General features: G+C 36.0%; 2 protein-coding genes across 7 annotated transcripts; one reads left to right on the forward strand and one right to left on the reverse strand.

Annotated features, from left to right (window-relative positions):
* The first annotated feature begins 3,650 nt into the window (after window positions 1-3,650).
* LOC107761475 (putative receptor-like protein kinase At5g18500) lies at window positions 3,651-9,459 on the forward strand. Its single transcript, XM_016579686.2, has 8 exons — window positions 3,651-4,226; window positions 4,730-5,411; window positions 5,503-5,607; window positions 5,771-5,893; window positions 5,963-6,133; window positions 6,308-6,437; window positions 7,815-8,027; window positions 8,922-9,459. The coding sequence occupies exons 2-8, from the start codon at window positions 4,750-4,752 to the stop codon at window positions 9,039-9,041; spliced, it is 1,524 nt and encodes a 507-aa protein (XP_016435172.2). The 5' UTR covers window positions 3,651-4,226; window positions 4,730-4,749; the 3' UTR covers window positions 9,042-9,459.
* A 2,286-nt stretch (window positions 9,460-11,745) lies between these two features.
* Window positions 11,746-17,883, reverse strand: LOC107761476 (uncharacterized). 6 transcript variants are annotated; one of them, XM_075217571.1, is made up of 10 exons: window positions 17,697-17,883; window positions 17,180-17,239; window positions 16,835-17,079; window positions 16,009-16,204; window positions 15,678-15,848; window positions 15,479-15,595; window positions 14,313-14,510; window positions 14,178-14,237; window positions 13,995-14,093; window positions 11,746-12,172 (listed from the first exon to the last, which is right to left on the reverse strand). In XM_075217571.1, the coding sequence occupies exons 3-10, from the start codon at window positions 16,969-16,971 to the stop codon at window positions 12,092-12,094; spliced, it is 1,059 nt and encodes a 352-aa protein (XP_075073672.1). In that variant the 5' UTR covers window positions 16,972-17,079; window positions 17,180-17,239; window positions 17,697-17,883; the 3' UTR covers window positions 11,746-12,091. The 6 variants fall into 6 exon arrangements, with proteins under 6 accessions (XP_075073672.1, XP_075073675.1, XP_075073674.1 ...); XM_075217574.1 differs by having other exon boundaries at window positions 16,835-17,074; window positions 17,697-17,837; XM_075217573.1 differs by lacking the exon at window positions 17,697-17,883 and adding an exon at window positions 17,595-17,655.
* Between the last annotated feature and the right edge of the window lie 495 nt (window positions 17,884-18,378).

Here is an 18,378-nt window from a genome sequence, read left to right on the forward strand (position 1 = left end):
GACCCCTCATATACTTTGGGAGTGGTGCTGTTCAACAATTACCTAATTATGCACTCTCTCCCAAGTTATGCACACTAAATAGGCACAACTAATTGAGGATCCTATCAATTAACTACAACAAGAACATAGTTGAGCAAATAGAGATTAGACTGAGCAAACTATATTAACATAACAAGAAGTTCATCCTTCAATAGGTTCCATCAAAACCCTAGACTAAGAAATTAGCTACTCATAACAAAACAAGATAAAACTACTGAATTATTCATAATGGGTAATTGCAATAATAAAGAGAAGATAGAAGAACTCTAATGTTTTATTACTCTTCTCACACTTGTTCTTGCCTCCAAAGTGGTCTAAAAACAAGCTTAATTCTGTCTTTGGCGAGCTTCTAAAGTTTATAAGGGTTTGGAACAACTTTTTCCCGAATTACACTTTGATCCCCAAAATTTCTAGCGAGTGAACAGTTTACCGCGGTGCGGCAAGACCGCGGCTCGACCGCGGTGAACGCTGAACATTCTGCCTCGAGCACTTGATCTGTCGCGGTTCCACCGCGGTCGCGGTGATTCACTCAGTCCATTTTTTGCTTATTTATGCTCGGGTACTTCTTGGTTGGGCGTTTTCTTCACATTATTGACTCCAAAACACTCCGTAGTGCTTCCTCACTTAGATTATTCCCTGCAAAGTAAAAGAACACCATTTAGAGCATTTTGTTATCAATTCGCCTATAAAACAACAATAAAGTATGGTAATATTAAGATGTAAATATTATCTATATAGCCTAATATCAGTAAGTTAAATATTATGAGCGGTTAATAAGATAAAATTTGTATTTAATTTCACAATTCCTTTAATTGAGTGGAGGGTGATTGTTTTGTCATTTAGATTTTCATACAAAAATATGTGTAGGTCTTGTTATGCACCTCACATCATTCGAGGTGGCTTAGACTAATATTGAATCGCAAATTAGGTAGTGAAGTTGTGCAAAAGATTTAGCACTATCAATGTATATAGAGTACGTTACTCGAATGATCACTCAATCATCCGATATTATCTATCAAAGTTATCTTTCTTTTGTTTGTAACAACAAAGTCACTTGATCATGACAATAACACTCAAAAGTCATTCAACTAGATTTCTTAAATTTTTGATCGACAAATACTTGTTTTACCCTCTAAATTATTAACTTTTATCTTTTTATTGTTTTTTAAATTTTTAATATAATAATTTTTCTCTTTTTAATTTATATTATAGACTTACCTTAGAATAAATAAAATTTTATTTATAAATTAAAAAAATTTAAAAAGTATAAGCATATACAATGTTGGAATAATAAAATATTGAGCATATTAGAAAATTAATTAAAACAATTTGTTCGTAATAATAAATTTGATATTAACAAAAAAACTCAAAATATTATTTACACAATTGAGAATGAAAGAAAATAAAAGTTTTAAAATATATATTCCTTGCACGTACCATAGAAAATAATTATTTAAAATAAAGGTATTTTTGTAATATACATTACATATTCTTGAATATTATACTCAATTATATTATTATTTTGACATTATATATGCTAGAAAAATATTTAAAAAGAGAAAAAAAATCATAATATTAAAAAAGCAAAAAAAAAAAAAAGAAGATAAAAGTTGATAATTTAGAGGGTAAAATAAGTATTTGATGATCAAAAATTTGATAAATTTGGTTGAGTGACCTTTTGAGTGCTATAGGCATAGTCAAATGACTTTGTCGTTACAAATGAAAGATGGCAAAATACATAAGTTGCCACCGGACCTATGACCCAAATCCCCCTTACACACGTTCTGTGGACGATAATAATATTACACACGCAACCTTTCTAAAGTGTATCTAGTACACACCATCTTTTTGTTGACCAGCTTTTCAAAATATGTGTAATATCACACACCAATAATATCGTGACACGTGTCAAAACAGAAAGAAAATACAATAAAATACCTAATTTACACCATAATTAAAATTTCTTCTTTAAAAAAAGAAAAAATAAATAAAAAAGATCCCCCTTTCCCGTTTTTAGTAATTCCTTCCCCCCTGCCCCAACCCACTTAATCATCTTCTCCACAATCTTTCCACCATTAACGCCATAGTTAGTAGCATCGTGTCCCATTTTCTCAATATTGCCAATGGAGCTTGACTCTTAAAGATGAATAAGAGCTAAAGATGCACATCTTCTTCTACAAAAAAGTTGATTTTTATTAAAATCACCATTGTCATAACAGTATCACCACCGCCATTAATTTTTAGAGCAAAATCCACAAATACTATAAACCCTCTTTTCAAACCCATTCAATTAAAAAAAAATTGAAGTCAAAGAAAGAATCAGCAGATCTGAAAATAAAATTATGAAAAAATATAGAGAAACTAATCATTGATTTCATTAGCAGATCTGAGAGGGTTAAATCTTGGAGGAGATGACTAATAATTTAGAACTTGGATCTAGCTCTACAATTATTGTTGTATTTTAGAGTTTAATCTATGAAGAAGACAAAGTGGGTGACCAGGGGAAGAGGAAAACGTGTGGGGTGGTAGGATGTGGAAAAGGGACCAAATTATTTGGAGATGAAATAGTTAAAAATAGAAAAAGAAGAATTGACTCAAAAAAAGTTTAAAAGTAAAAAAGGCTAGAAATATGGCGTTTAACTAATGATTAAGACCCAAAAGTTTTATATTCACCCGCCTCTTTTACGTGTAAAATACGCGCGCGCCATCTGTCAAATGTGGTGTGTACTAGATACACTTTAAAAAGGTTGCGTGTGTAATATTATTATCGTCCACAGAAAGTGTGTAAGGGGGATTTGGGCCATAGATTATGTGACAACTTATGTATTTTGCCATGAAAGATAGATACTTTGGTAGATAATTTTGAAAAGTTAAGTGCGCATTTGAGTAATAGATTCTATTAAGCGAAATTTTGTGAAATTTGTTCCGTAAAAACAGATGAATATTACGGAACAAATTTCACAAAATTTCACTTATATGCATTGATAGTGTTAAATTGATGAGATTATAAAATTGTAAATTGGGGGTATACTCACCCCTGAAAAAGGCAAGAAAATTAAGACTTGGTCCACAGGTCTATAACAGTCCAGGATGTCACCCACCCAAACCTCAAGTCAGTGAGCTACTGACAATCCCCAAATAAAGACTGGCATTTGCTTTCTAACTTTTTCTTCTCTTTTTCCATTTTACTGCCACTTCCACTGTATTTTCTTGTTTCTTTCTACTAGCTTTTTCTCCCTAGAAGTAAGGTAAAAGTAAAAAAGGAAAGACTGTAGAAAGTTACCCTACTTTTAGTTGCTGGTGATGTGTGCATGCATAGCCACAAGTACATAACACTATTACATCACCTTTGTCCAAGATTGGTAATAATAAAGGCCAAGTTTATGGTTTTAGAATTTTAGAAATTTTTAGGAATTTATGTTAAATGGGTCAGCTTTATTTGTGGCAAATAGAAGCTCATTCTTAACTCCTCATCAAACAAATACACTATCATCTTCCTTTCTTTGACCAACAATTATACTTTTTTTTCCTATGATAATTACATTTTTCTTGTTTTATAGTATTATGTTAATGGCAGTAAATATTTTTTTTCTTGATAATCAGTCATCTTCATAAGAAATTAAAAAAAGGGTGTGGTGGTGCCAACTAAGAAGCTGGCTTGCACCTCTTCCATGACTTCCCTTTTACTGTTTGTAATTTTAAGGCAAATTTCTCTTATCACCTACCACTGATAACTCCATCTTTCCTTTCCTTCTCTGTCATATTCCTATTTCTAAAAAGCTCCCTTATACCCATTGTACCATTTATTATTCTATGTATCTTTACTCTCTTTGCAAATTCAGCCCTTTTGTTGTTGTCATCTGGTTTACTGTCTTTCAGAAGGGGCAGGTGGTGGTCTCAGAAAGCACCATCTCAGCTTAGATTTGGATTTTAATCTGCTATCAATGCTGTGAAAAATCAGATACAAGATTGTACTATTAGTTTTGCTAGTATTTAACTTGTGTAGCTCTAAAGAGAGTCTATTATTTATGTGTTCTTAGAATTTGGTAAGTGCATTGGCTTTCTTGGGTTTTCTTGGTCAAGATCTGTGGATTGGCTTTTTGTTCATCCTTTTAAGGAAGATAATGATGATGGAGTTCTTGAGATCTGGTTATTGAAAATTGTGTTTTGGGGTATATCTCAGGAAGGTATGAGAATTATAAAAATTGAAACTTTCTCAAAGTTATGCACTTTTTTTCTCTCTGTATGTTCCCATTGTTTTGCATTTCTTGTTTATATTCTTAACATTGGCATCAGGAATTACATAAGGGATTTTTGTTTATGTTGCTTTACATTCTCTACTAGTGGATCTTGTTACATGATCTCTTGGTTGACTGGCTCAGTTTATGAATTTGCTGTTTGATTTCTGTGTTTCCTTTTAAAACAGAAGGCATTGGTAGGATGCCCTTTTTTTCCTTCCCGCCTTCATTGTTAATTTTGAAGATTTACAAATGGTGAACATGATTATACTCATTGGTCCAAAAGTAAAGTGTTTATGTTTTCTGTTTGACTTGGAGTTGCAATTAGAGAATTCAGAAATAAAGATTACAACTTTAGTTGCATATTGGGTTTAATAGAACATATACTTTCTTAGATGTGTGTTTTGTGTGTAAAGTTTCTGTTCATCATTCAATTTATGCTATTTTTATAGGTCTGTTGACATCCTAGAAGATGGCTTCTAATCTAAAGGAGGATTTATCGCAAAAAACTGCTGTGTTTGGTCTCAAGGTCTGGCAATTGATTGGAATCCTTGTTGGGATTTTCATAGTGGTCATCCTCTTATTGTTAACATTGTATCTCACTTTCCGGAGGAAGTCAAAAAGAGCTACGGACAATCTCCCTATTAGCCAAATACCTACTGTTTCTAAGGAAATTAAAGAAGTTCGGGTTGAGCAAGTATCTACAAACGAATTTGCTCCACGTGATGGAATTCTTCTCACTATTCATGACAAAACCAGTGATAAAGAATCAGACAAGGTTTTGGTTCATCTTGGAATGGGGAAAAAGAACGGCGATAACAGCAGTCAATCGGGTTCCTTCCATCATGTCGATAAGGACTGTTGTGGGTCACAATCAGGAGAAGAAGGGAGTTCATGCAAAACTGCATATAAAGCTTATAATTCACATCCAATAGCTGCTCCTTCTCCTCTAACCGGATTACCTGAATTTTCTCACTTGGGTTGGGGCCACTGGTTTACATTGAGAGATCTTGAGGTTGCAACAAGCCGGTTCTCAAAGGAGAATATTCTTGGTGAGGGTGGATATGGCATTGTCTACAGGGGAAATTTGATTAATGGAACACCCGTAGCTATTAAGAAGCTCCTAAACAATCTGTGAGTTGATAGCATCAAATTATATTCTTTCCTTACTGGTCCTTTTGTTGTAGTTACCGACTTGAGTTTGAATTTTTGATCTTTGTCCCAGAGGTCAAGCAGAGAAAGAGTTCCAAGTGGAGGTTGAAGCCATTGGCCACGTGCGTCACAAAAATTTGGTTCGCCTTCTAGGATACTGCATTGAAGGAACTCACAGGTATTTCCCCATCTGGAAGTCTCGGATAGTCCTACACCTTTTTTGACATGAAAATGAAGCTCTGGATTTTTCATTACCTTCACGCGCGTGTGAAGTAATAGAATGAGTATTATGTTCTTTCTTGTGTACCATTTGAAAATGCTGTTCTAACTCGTGATCTCAGGATGCTGGTTTACGAGTATGTCAACAATGGCAATTTGGAACAGTGGCTTCATGGAGCCATGCGACATCATGGGTATCTCACTTGGGAGGCTAGGATGAAGGTTCTCCTTGGGACAGCTAAAGCGTAAGTTCATTCAAGCTAATCTATTTCTTGAATAATACAGATCTCTTGATGTGCTATGATCTCTTGCAGTCTTGCCTATTTGCATGAGAATATTGAGCCCAAAGTTGTTCATCGAGACATAAAATCAAGTAATATATTGATTGATGATGACTTCAATGCTAAGGTCTCTGATTTTGGTCTTGCCAAACTGCTTGGTGAGGGCAAAAGTCACATCACAACTCGAGTCATGGGTACCTTTGGGTTAGTTTCTTCTTTCTGCTCGTTTTGATTCAATTCCATGCTTTGGTCTTCTGGGTTTTACAATCTTCTACTTCTGGTGTCTTATTTTGTTCTGCTTTTGGTATAAAAAGATGAAAAGGAAGTGCTATTTTTAGCATTGTTATATCATTTCACGCCTTTTCAAATATTTGACAGGTATGTGGCTCCTGAATATGCAAATACTGGTCTCTTAAACGAAAAGAGTGATGTTTATAGCTTTGGGGTTGTGCTGTTAGAAGCAATCACTGGAAGAGATCCCGTGGACTATGGCCGGCCTGCCCAAGAGGTTTGTTATCTTTAGTACCTTATATTAAGATCTCATTAGCGGCACCCAAGGGTGTGGCCTAGTGGTCAATAAAGTGGGTGAGAACCATGAGGTCTCAGGTTCAAATCCCAGCGGAGGCACACTAGGTGATTTCTTCCCATCTATCCAAGCCTTGGTGGATAGATTTACCTGGTATCTGTTGCTGGTGGGAGGTTGCAGGTATCCCGTGGAATTAGTCGAGGTGCGCGCAAGCTGGCCCGGACACCACGGTTATAAAAAAAAAAGATCTCATTAGCGCACTGACTTGTATATCTTATCTGCATCCTCATTAATCATTATTGAAGAAGCTATAAAAATGATTTTGCCCAGATCTTCAGCAGAATAGATCGTTGTTAATACTTGCCTTGCTGGTTTTCTGATATTTGTCTCATTTGCATTTTCGATTCAGTTTCCCTAGATTTTTTACAGATTACTTGTTCTTGATATAGCATGTACGATAGCCAATGTTCACATGCTATAAATCTTTGAGAAGGCTATCTCAGCCTACCTGATTCCAGCGGATTGATCTTGTTGTAAACCATGCTCATGACGTCAGCCTTCTGCTAAATTATAGTTTAAGAAAATGTCCCATGCTTTAGCCTTCCTTGTTCCCTGTTCATTACATTATCTGAACAAAAAGCTACTACTGGTAACGTGCTGCTATTTCATGTTGCTTTACGAGACAATGCTTGGCAGTCTTGTCTCTTTTCACCATGTCATAATGAAATATATTTTGTATATATCAAGACAACATTCATGATATCTTTAGCTACCCAATGTCCTAGCCTGATGCGTTGTATGATGAGTATATCTTCCTGCTCTACATTAATTGGTAAAAGGAGTAGTAATCTTTGATTTCACGCCATCAAGTCCAATGGAAAGGCAAATGGAAGCTGATCAATATTTGAATTTTATGGTCTTTCACCACCAATGGTCCACAGAATTTATTTTACTACACGAGATATTAGTAGAATCATATCTGAATCTTCTCAACCTTGGTAATAATTCTAATTAGAGCTTGAGTTTTAGCTGAGGATTCGTCAAGCAAATCTATTTTTCATTTTGGCCGATGCTGATTTCCTCTTAAATCTTTCCCACCACTTCCTTTTACCAATATCCTTATTCTCCAGTTAATTTGCTTCATAATGCACTAATTCTTTAAAGTAGTGTAGTTTTTTCCCCGTTCCCACTAGTATTAGGTTTTTAACAACGAGGGATCACAGATTTGAATCCTAAAGAACTTTCAGGACTTCATTTCATTTTTGACTCGAAAATGGTCAATTTGTGAGTGGGTCCTCACTTTGCTCAATCTTTGCGCTAAGAACATACTCTTAAAGTATTGAACTTTTCTGGTTGCAGGTGAATCTTGTTGACTGGTTGAAAATGATGGTTGGAAGCAGGCGCTCAGAGGAAGTAGTAGATCCAAATATTGAATCAAAGCCTCCAACAAGAGCTCTCAAAAGAGCCCTTCTGACTGCTCTGAGATGTGTTGATCCAGATTCTGACAAGAGACCAAAGATGAGCCAAGTTGTTCGTATGCTTGAATCAGAGGAATATCCCATACCAAGAGAGGTCGGTATCTGCTTTCTGTTTCCTCTTTTCTTCTATTGCCACGTGAAACTCAAAATTTATTCACCGGGAACTTTGCCCTCAAGTTTCTTATTTTGTTAAACTGTGATCCTGTTAGATACAATCAATTCCTTGTCTTTGTTTGAACAGATGTGTTAAAATGGCTTGTGTATTTGGATGTTCTTCCCTTATGTAGGGACTTAGATGGGGCGGATATATTTGATTCCTAGCTTGGACTCTTAACAATACCTTCCTTTTTAGTCAACTGATGGAGGTTGATATAACAATCTATATATCAACTTGTTTCCTGAGGTGTAGATAAAGAAAGGGATGATGAGTAAACATCCATGTGAACACACCTATTATTTGTTTGTAGGTGTGTCATTTGGATATGGGATAGAGATGGTACTGGACGATAAATATGCCTTACTGTTTGTCTGTCAATATCTTCGTAAATAATTATCTTGTCAGTCAATTGCTCATCCCTTATTGAATGGTTTCTGAAACGAGGGTAACAACAAGGATGGGCAAACTTCTCTCCTTGTTTCAGTGATTTCTATCCCTCGTCGATTGATGAAGAATAGCATGTCATCCTATAAGTTTCCAGTTGTTCGAGGTCTAGTTTAGTGCTAGGCGATGGAGATTGGAGAAGTTAAAGGTTGCAGCCACATGGATGCTCTTATGGATGTGTATTCTTTTCTCTACTGTCTCCGGTTCATCTTGGTGTATGTCCGAATTCTCTATGTTGCTGCATGTATCAATCTGGAATCATCTTTACTAGATCAATGTGTTGCTCATAGCTCTTGAACATATAACTGAAAGAACAAAATTATAGTAAATATTTCACACACAACAAATGAGAAACTTATGTATCATTTTCATTTTTTGCAACTGCAGGATCGAAGGCAACGAAGAGCTCAAGCTGGCAATGCAGAGAGTGAATCTCAGAATTACGACACTGACAAGAGTGACAACCCAGATTCAAGGTCAGAAAGTAGAAGGAATCATAAAGTATAACAGTCTTAGACACAACTTTCTGATCGTTTATGAGAAGCGTACTACTTAAAAAGGCTTCATCATACTGAAGTCTACCGGATCAAGTGAGTAGGAGGATGAACTGTTTCTGTTGGTATATTGTTGTTCAGAGATTGACTATTCTTCTTTTTTCTTCTCCCTTGTTGGGTTCTATTCTTTCTTTATCTTTTATTTGTCCTTTGGTTTTCCTTCTTCTTTTCCTTTTTGGTTTTTTCCTTGTATGAAAGTAGATAGGGAGTTAATTGTATTGTGGACTTGATGGTCTTGTAACTAAACTGAGAACAATCGGGGGGGGGAGGGGGGGGGGGGTTGTGTAAAGAGAGTTTTTCTTTGGTGTTCAGTATTATCCAAGTAATACTATAATTTATTTTCCTTAAAGGAATACCATGGTTCAAATAAACACTATGTAATTCCTTCCCATTTGCCTAAGTTTTGATGATTAGAGATACTTGCCGGTAGGAGATAGCAAATATCTTGTGGAATAGTCGAGATACCCAATGCGCGAAAAACAAACTACTGTTGGAAGAAGAGTTTGGACCTGATTTACAGGCTGTTGGGGCTTCTTTGTGAGTTTAGGGACCTACTTCAACTGGTAATTATTAGTACTACTGTGGGTGAAGCAGCTGGTCCCTAGTAATGCAACAATTAATTTTTCCTCAAAGCTTTCTAGTTACAACTTACAAGCAAGAACGTGCATTATTATTAATGCTTGACAGTTATTTGCTTGCAAGTTGTAACACAGGTACAGCCACCACCATTATCCATCACTTACTAGAGTCTAAAAGACAATTTTTTTTTTTTTTTGACAGAAAGACCCCTTAAAACATCATTTTACTATAATCTGTTGCAACTTTATGTATGCCATTTTCAACTTTTTCTTCTTCTTCTAATGCTAGTTAGTTCGAGCTTGAAAGGGAGCCTTGGTGTAGCTGGTAAAGTTGCTGTTATGTGATTTGGAGGTCATTGGTTTAAGCCGTGGAAACAGTCTCTTGCAGAAATGTAGGGTAAGGTTGCGTACAATAGACTCTTGTGGTCCGGCCTTTCCCGAACCCCGCGCATAACAGGAGCTTCATGCACCGGACTGCCCTTTTTTAGTTAGTTCGAGCTTACAGCATAATAGTAGGTGGTCCAAGCAAATACGGTTATACGGATTTTTGATGCAATACTCAAACGTCAGTGGTTGTGTTGATTCGCGAAAATAAATTTGTAATAATTTTAATGCACGAGTAATAGTATAATGATTAATAATCACTGAATTATAAAATGCATCTGTTTAATAATATAAAATTGAAAGGAACGGTGTATAATATAAAACTTTACAATTTTATGAGTATATTTTCAAAGTAAAATAAGAAGTTAGAGAGATAACATCAAAGTTACTTTGGCCTTTTACGTGTTATATCCTATCAAGCTACTCATCGTACAGGTTATTGGCTTATCGCATATTGGATCTTGTATAAAATATTACCAAAATTGCAATATGCCAACCAAATGCAATATAAAATGGTATTTCTTATCCCGTGACCAAACGACCCCTTAGCTGAGGACCAATTGAAATGGTTTCTAGTGAAAAAAGAAATTGCAACTAATAAAAGAAGCTATAAATCAAGTCAGATAAGAGATGTCTATGCAAACAAATAAGACAAAAAATTAAGAAGCAAAGATTGTCACTGCTAAATGCATGCTTTCTTATGGCAAATCCAGCTAAGAACAGTATTAAAATGCCACCAACTCGTGTGGTTAGCTACATGTAACGAGGCTGACTCAGCCTATAGACTAGCCTGTTTGGCCAAACTTCTTTTTAAGTATTTTTTTTTTTGCCAAAAGCACTTTTGACAAGAAATTAAGGTGTTTGGCCAAACTTTTGGAAGGAAAAAAAGTATTTTTGAGGAGAAGCAGAAAAAAGTAGCTTTTCTCCAAAAACACCTTTTTTGAGAAGCACTTTTGAGAAAAATACACTTAGAAACAATTTTTAAAGCTTGGCCAAACACTAATTGCTACTCAGAAGTGTTTTTCAAACTAATTAGCCAAACACAAACTGCTTCTCAACAAAAGTACTTTTGAGAAAAACACTTTAAAAAAAAAACACTTCTCAAAATAAGCTTATTTTTGCAGCTTGGCCAAACGGGCTATCTTTTTCTCAAAAGTACTTTTCTCAAAAGTACTTTTGGTGAGAAACAATTTGTGTTTGACTAATTAGTTTGAAAAGCACTTCTGAGCAGCAATTAGTGTTTGGCCAAGCTTTAAAAAACTGTTTCTAAGTGTATTTTTCTCAAAAGTGCTTCTCAAAAAAGTACTTTTGGAGAGAAGCAACTTTTTTCTGCTTCTCCAAAACTGCTTCTGTTTCTCCTCAAAAACACTTTTTTCCTTCCAAAAGCTTGGCCAAACACCTCAATTTTTGACAAAAAGTGCTTTTGGCCAAAAAAGAAACACTTTTAGCCAAAAAGAAGTTTGGCCAAACAGGCTATATAAGTCTCACATCAACCAACAGAAGTTCTCTGTCACAAGATAAGGCTGCTAAGAGACCGGAACCAAATCTCACATCACAAGATAAGGCTGCTAAGTCACTGAAATTATCCAAATGGCTTTGCTAAAATCTATCCTCAACATTCAGTACAGGACAGCAGCCACACCATTAATTAGCTGTCTAATGAAGATGGACGTAACAAAGCTTTGGTGGGCAGAGTTTTAACAAGTATTCAGTAGAACAACAGTTAAGATGCGCGCAAATTTATCCAAACACCACATTTATCAAAGAGAGAGAGAGAGAACATTTGTAAATATAAGAAGCCTAGTAAAACTTATACCATTGACCCTCATGGCGAAGCCAGATGCCTTCTCCTTTAAATAGACCAAACAACCAACAGAAGTTCTCTATTTTGCACTAAAAACTGCATGGGTCTGGTAATCTGGTAAATGTATTTATGTACAGCAGCTGAGACAGATTTGGAAACAGAACTAAAAGAATACAAATTTTATGCACAGAAATCTAGCTTGGTTGCTCTTCAGAGGTCTCTTGCGTTTGGTAAATCTTACTGTTTGACTTGGGAATCAGGAGGTTTCCCGCGTTGCTGGTCATATTCTTGCTTCAGTTCCTCCAAATGCTTGGAAACCTATTAAGTGAAAAAAGACAAATACAAATGAGCGATAACTTAACAAGATGACACAGAGAGACGGGAGGACAGTAATCAAATGAGTATTCAGCCCAGATGCTGAGAGCCTTTTGTTTCCTCTTTAGATTGTTTCAACCTTGTGTCCATATCCAGAATAAGACTCTTTCTGAGAAATCAAACATGTAAATAAATATCATCAAGTATCATATGACTACTCTTAAGCTAAAAACAATTCCTTCACTTTAATCCTTGCATAGGTTTGGTGGCAACTCTTTGCCACATCCAACTTTACAGTGCTAATCAACCAACAGGCTTGCAATTTGCATGCATTCAACTTGGTTTAGCATTCATCAATATACTAGGGTTTTGCTTCTGAACTTTATCCACTTAGTTCATGGCTTCCTTCTAGATCCAAATTCAGCAGCCCTTTTTTTGAACTGGTAAAGGCTGCGACCCAAGTGGGGGCAATAATGAGACTGGACAAGTTTTGCTCTAAAAGCTGAGGTTTGGGCCATAAGTCGGTTCGAGTTGCCGCGTACCGTTAACTTTCTTGACAAACTCAGCAGCCTTACAAGCCTGTACTGACTAGATTCTGCTTGTATCTACTCAAACTACTTTAGTTTATATATCCCACATTGAGCCAAAAGTTTTTACTCGCCAGGTTTACAAGCCTATGGCTCTCACCAAAAAAAAAAAAGGCTCTCAAAATGGCTGAGGAAGATGTACAAGAAGACATGCGAGAGAAAACACAAGCACAACTGATGCAAAATTACTCACATAAGGCCTCACTATATTATTTTAATTCTTTTGATAGCTGTTATCATGTATAACAATGAGAAATCCTAAATTTCAATACAAGATAGAGTGCCACGTTTGAGTTCAACAGTTTCACTTCAGACTGAAGCTTGACTTAAAATTTTCAAAGGTAAACTAAGCCTTGAGGCATCCATCAAATGTAGAGAAACATATAAACGGCTGCTTAAAGACCACAGAAGAACTGAAACCACGCAATAGCCAGCAAGACACAACACCAGAGAAAGAAACAATAAGAATTACATAGACAATTGGTTTAAGGAAAAACGGTCAAATTACTTTTGCTAATGAATCCATTTCTCAATAGACTTCAATACTTTTCAAATAGAAGGAAAACACACACACACACACACACACACACACACTATATATATATATATGTGGAGACTACATACAGAGCATGAACTACCATGCAATTAAGCATACTAGAGGAATTACGATTTTGGTCATACAAGCTTAGGAACTGATGCATGAACCTTTCGAGAAGTTTGTGGTATATATGTTCAGATACCTGTTGAAGATCTGACAACAGCCTTATCAAGTCCTTTTTTTTTCCGTTTAACCACTAGAGATGGATAGCCTCTGTACTTCTCATTATGCGCAAAAGTGGAAATCTTGGAAGACACTTCTTATTAGACGCAAACATTAGAATATAACATTTGATCAAATAAAAAAAGCATGAAACATCTAGGTTTACCACCCGCCACTTTTTCTCTGAGTCTGTGTCCATATTTGACTAGACATTCATGTCCCACTATGTCAGATATATGGATTGAACCTACTCATTTTACATCCTCATATGTTAGTAAATGCATCTTTTAAAAGATCGGCTTATTAGGGCAATTGAGGTAACTGTTCGAGCATTAATACATTGAAAATTAGAAAACCACGGGGGTCCTACAAGAATTTGACTACCATTAGATTATTGTTTGGCTAGGAGAGTGTTGACTAGTGAGTAAAGGGGGAAGGGGAAGGAGGGGGGGGGGGGGGAGAGAGAAATGGGGCTAGCCTTGATTGAAAAAGCCATTGGTAACAGTATATCTGGATTCATGGCATCCTCAGGGAAGTTGCGCAAAGCATGTATGAGTTTCTCAAACGGCAACTTTACCTGTGAATGAGAGAATATTATAGTTGTAGCCTGTAGGAGCAAGAAAAAGCAGCATTTATTAACTTTTCTATATTTAAAACTCACCAGGTCATCGTGGCAATATTTCAATAGAGCCAAGCCAACTTTGAAGACGACTTTAATACCCTGGGACAGTGAATTGAGTAAGCTCAACAGTAAATTCAGGCACCAGAGAGTGGATAAAGATGAAAGATTACTGACCTCAAAAAGAAAGACATCCCAAATTCTGAGAGCCAAGTGAAATGGGAAAGAGTACGAGAAAACAGTTATGAACCACTGACTTGCATACATGCTGGGATTTATCATTTCCTGAACAAAATGCTCACCCAACTTCGGCAGGTGCTCTTTCACCAGACGATCAAACTGAAAGAGGTATTGCTGTACAAGCGGCAATCCTACCTAGTGCGCATGTATAAAATTAATTATTTTAATATAACGTAAGCCATATGACATGTTATCTAATCATTGTAATGAAACAAAGACTTCCTAATATGTGGAAGTGGCTGAAAGTCTCCAGAGCATTATGTCGTAGTAGTATTGTTGGATAGGCATAAACAAGGTGTTTTACTTCTTAATATTCTTGATTTTGATTCATCATGAAACTCTTTTACTTATCTTCTTTTCTTAAAAATCATTTTCTCCTTTTCTTCTAATACTCCCTCTGTTTCGTTCTACATGACACTCTTTCTATTTCAAAACATTGCAAAATATTTGAAACAATTCAATCTTTATCCAACTTTCAGTACTCGAAGAATTCAAATCCATTTAATTGTACAAATTTTAAACTTTGATGTGCCTTCTTCTCTGTCAAGCTAACTTTTCAACCATTACTTTACTGTTTATTTTCTCACTACAACTGATATAATACAGAAGACAAAATGAATATCTTAAAACTCTGTTCCCATCAAACATCATCACATAGTTGAAAAGGAGAGAAAAGCTTGATACTAGCATAGGCTCTATAAGATTTATTCTTCTTTGCCCTAACATCTCTCAGAGTCACATAAACATCATGTGGTGGTGCATGCAGAGACACAGCTGAAGAAAAGAGCCAGGTCCTAGTTACATAATAGGATAAACGTAAATGAAATGAATTTTAAACCTCTTTTCATGTTTAAGCTATTATAAGAACCCCAGATTATGGAAGTGGTTTCTGAATTTGTATCCAGTTGATTAAGGATATAAAAACCACAAATTTGGTTCTTAATATGGATACTATGGTCAATAACGGAGTCTAAAATAACAGTCAAACTCTTCACCCTTAGGAATTGATCAGATATTTCACATCCAAATTCTTTTTGAGTTCAAATGTATTGACCATCCACATTTATTGGTGAGCATCAAGCAGTTTCAAGGTTGAGCCTTACCAAGTACATTCCTTCCATAGGAGTGTGAACGGCTCCCTTCAACAATGCAACCAATAACCAAAATGCATCTTCTTCACTCATGTAAAGAAGAAGCAGACCTGCTACAAATCCCATGCCCTGCATCAAAACCATCAGTATCATCCAAAATCAGTAACCAGACACTAGATCACCAGTCAATCAATAAATTAAGGATATATACCTGTACGTATCCAACATCTCGGTCAAAGACAGAATATGCTTTCAGAACGTTGTAAAGAGACCTTTGACCAGGTCCATGTCTCTGCTGAAAGAAAACATGCGAGGGAAAGGTGCGAGAAATATCTCGAATAATATCCAATTCGGAAGCTGATGTCTCATATATGACAAGTTGCTGCAACAGATAAAACTTCAATCAGTTCAGAGATTTCCATTACACAGGTAAAGCAAAAATGAACAAACCAAAAATGGAGCAATTGGTTGAACTGCAGCAGAACTAGCTGGAACTAGAAGTCTTTTAAAAAGAAACTAGTCCAGAACTGCAAAAAATCTACCTCATAAACTCCAGGATTAAGTAGCAAGAGGTCCCGACTTCCAGAAATTAGCTGCCAGACGAGCCCCCTTAGACAATCAGGTATTCCTTTCCGTATTCGCCTTTTAACAACATGTGGTTTCCTCCGAACATACTGCTTCCAGTCACTTCCTCCAACACCTATCATTTTTCTCCATTTCCTAATCCTTCTCTCATCTCTACAAAATATTTTTATAAATGTAAAAAGAGCATCAACCAATCAACAATCAATCAACTATACCTCAATTTCAAACTAATTGGGTTCAGGTGTATCTATATATCCATTCTACTCTATTCAGGTCCATTAAATGCTATAATTCATGATACAAGTAAGTTACATAATATGTGAAGCGCAACAATTTACTTCTCGTACACGAACATTACTTCACTGTGCATCTAACATGTGACCGCCAGTGGAAATACTGTAGAAACAAAGTTGTTTGCCGCATCAACAGAATGCATTGGATTGTTTCTCCTTAATATGGAGTTCCGTTGATATGAAGATACAACAATAACAACGAACCCAGTGTATTCCCATAAAAAGGGGTCTGGGGAGGGTAGTGTGTACGCAGACCTTACCCCTACCTTATAAAGATAGGGAGGTTGTTTCCGATAGACCCTCGGCACTGTTGCATTTAAATTTTGTGACATTACAAAAATATGATTACACTTCCGTCTACAGGATGGAAAATTGGGTGATAGTGGAGGGGTGAAAAAGAGAGTCATCACTAGAGAAGTACAAATAGGATAAGAAAATTAACATGTCCAGTTTAACAAGCAACTAATGAATATAAAAAGTAGTTCCTTACCTCTGATATTCAAAGGCCGACCGGCTCCTTGCTAAACCTTCAGTAGGGCTATGTTCCTGCTTCACAAAACCGAATCTATCAACTCGCATGGGAACAAGCGGGCTTTCCTCATTTTCATCTACTACTTTACTTTCCATTGCTAACCTAGAACAACCCCAACGCTACACTCCAATAGAACATTAGGCTACTGCCCGCAACTTTTCCAACTGCATGGACCAGTAGTACAGATTCTCCTAAGCCCTGAACTGCATTAAAGGTGACTGCTTGTTAATAAATACAAACATCATAACATTGGAAAAACTCTTCCCAATTTATCAACAACAAAGACATCTTACAAAAATTCACCTGAAAATAACTTTACTAATACCAATTGGTTTTGTGGGATGATTTCCACACTGGCTCACCCTATGAAGAAAAAAGAGAAATTTTAGACTCCTTTCAAATATTATAAAAACAGATCTGAAAACTGCATCAGCATACATTAGAATCATACACCAATGACCTGTTTGGTTCGGGATTATTTTTACCTGATTTCATTTGAAAAGAAAAAAGAGTATAGCAATGCTGTGATGAGGGTAGAGATAAAATATCAAAGTGCAGACAAAAAACAATATCTCATTAAAGGTTAACACAGCATTCTGTACCATTCATATCAAACGCCAAAACAAGAACAAACAGGTTCGGATGAATTCCCAGCTAAATGGGGCACAAAATAACGAGAGATTAAAAACCCACATTCAATTTTAAATAAAATTACAACCTTTATATTCATAGACTAAGAATATTCATATCTAGGAATCATGTTTGGGGGTTAAATTTTGGGGGGAACAAAAACGGGTAGCAATTGGGGGAGAAAACGAACCTGGATAGATAATTCCAACATTACGGAGACATTAAAGTACATGTGATTTGATTTTCTTGTTGACAATACTAGTATGATTTTCCAAGAAACAAGAACAGATTAAAAGAAAAATTATGTCCCTGTTTACATAGCTGGCGTGTGCATTTTACGCTTTTAGAAATTACTCGTGAGGCCGCGTTTTCAGGGTGGGTTTAACATTTTCTTTTTCCTTTTACTTTCGGGTACATAAATTGGGATAAATTAATAATTCATATTTTGTTATAAAATAAAGGCTGTAAAGTAAAGACAAGTATAAAGAGAAACTGATCTATTATTCGAATTCAAACTGATGTACATAATGAACTGAAATCTCTTCTATTTATAGAAGAAAAGAAGCTACTGTGTAAACTGCTATGCAAGCTGCTGTGTAAGCTGCTACTACAAGCTGTTGTGTAAGCTGCTATTACAAGCTGCTGTGTAAGCTGCTACTGCAAGGTGCTGTGTAAGCTGCTACTATACCAGATATGGATAATCTTCTACTGAGAGCAATGTTTATCCATAACGGAATACTGAATGGATAAGCTTATTATACCCGGTATGGATAATCTTCTACCTAGGGTAATGTTTATCCATAACCGGGTACCGAAGTGATAAGCTTCTTCAGGAAGCTTATTTCCAATAGAGTACTAAATAGATAAACATA

This window comes from Nicotiana tabacum, chromosome 7, assembly GCF_000715075.1.
Source record: "Nicotiana tabacum cultivar K326 chromosome 7, ASM71507v2, whole genome shotgun sequence".
Lineage (NCBI taxonomy): Eukaryota > Viridiplantae > Streptophyta > Magnoliopsida > Solanales > Solanaceae > Nicotiana > Nicotiana tabacum.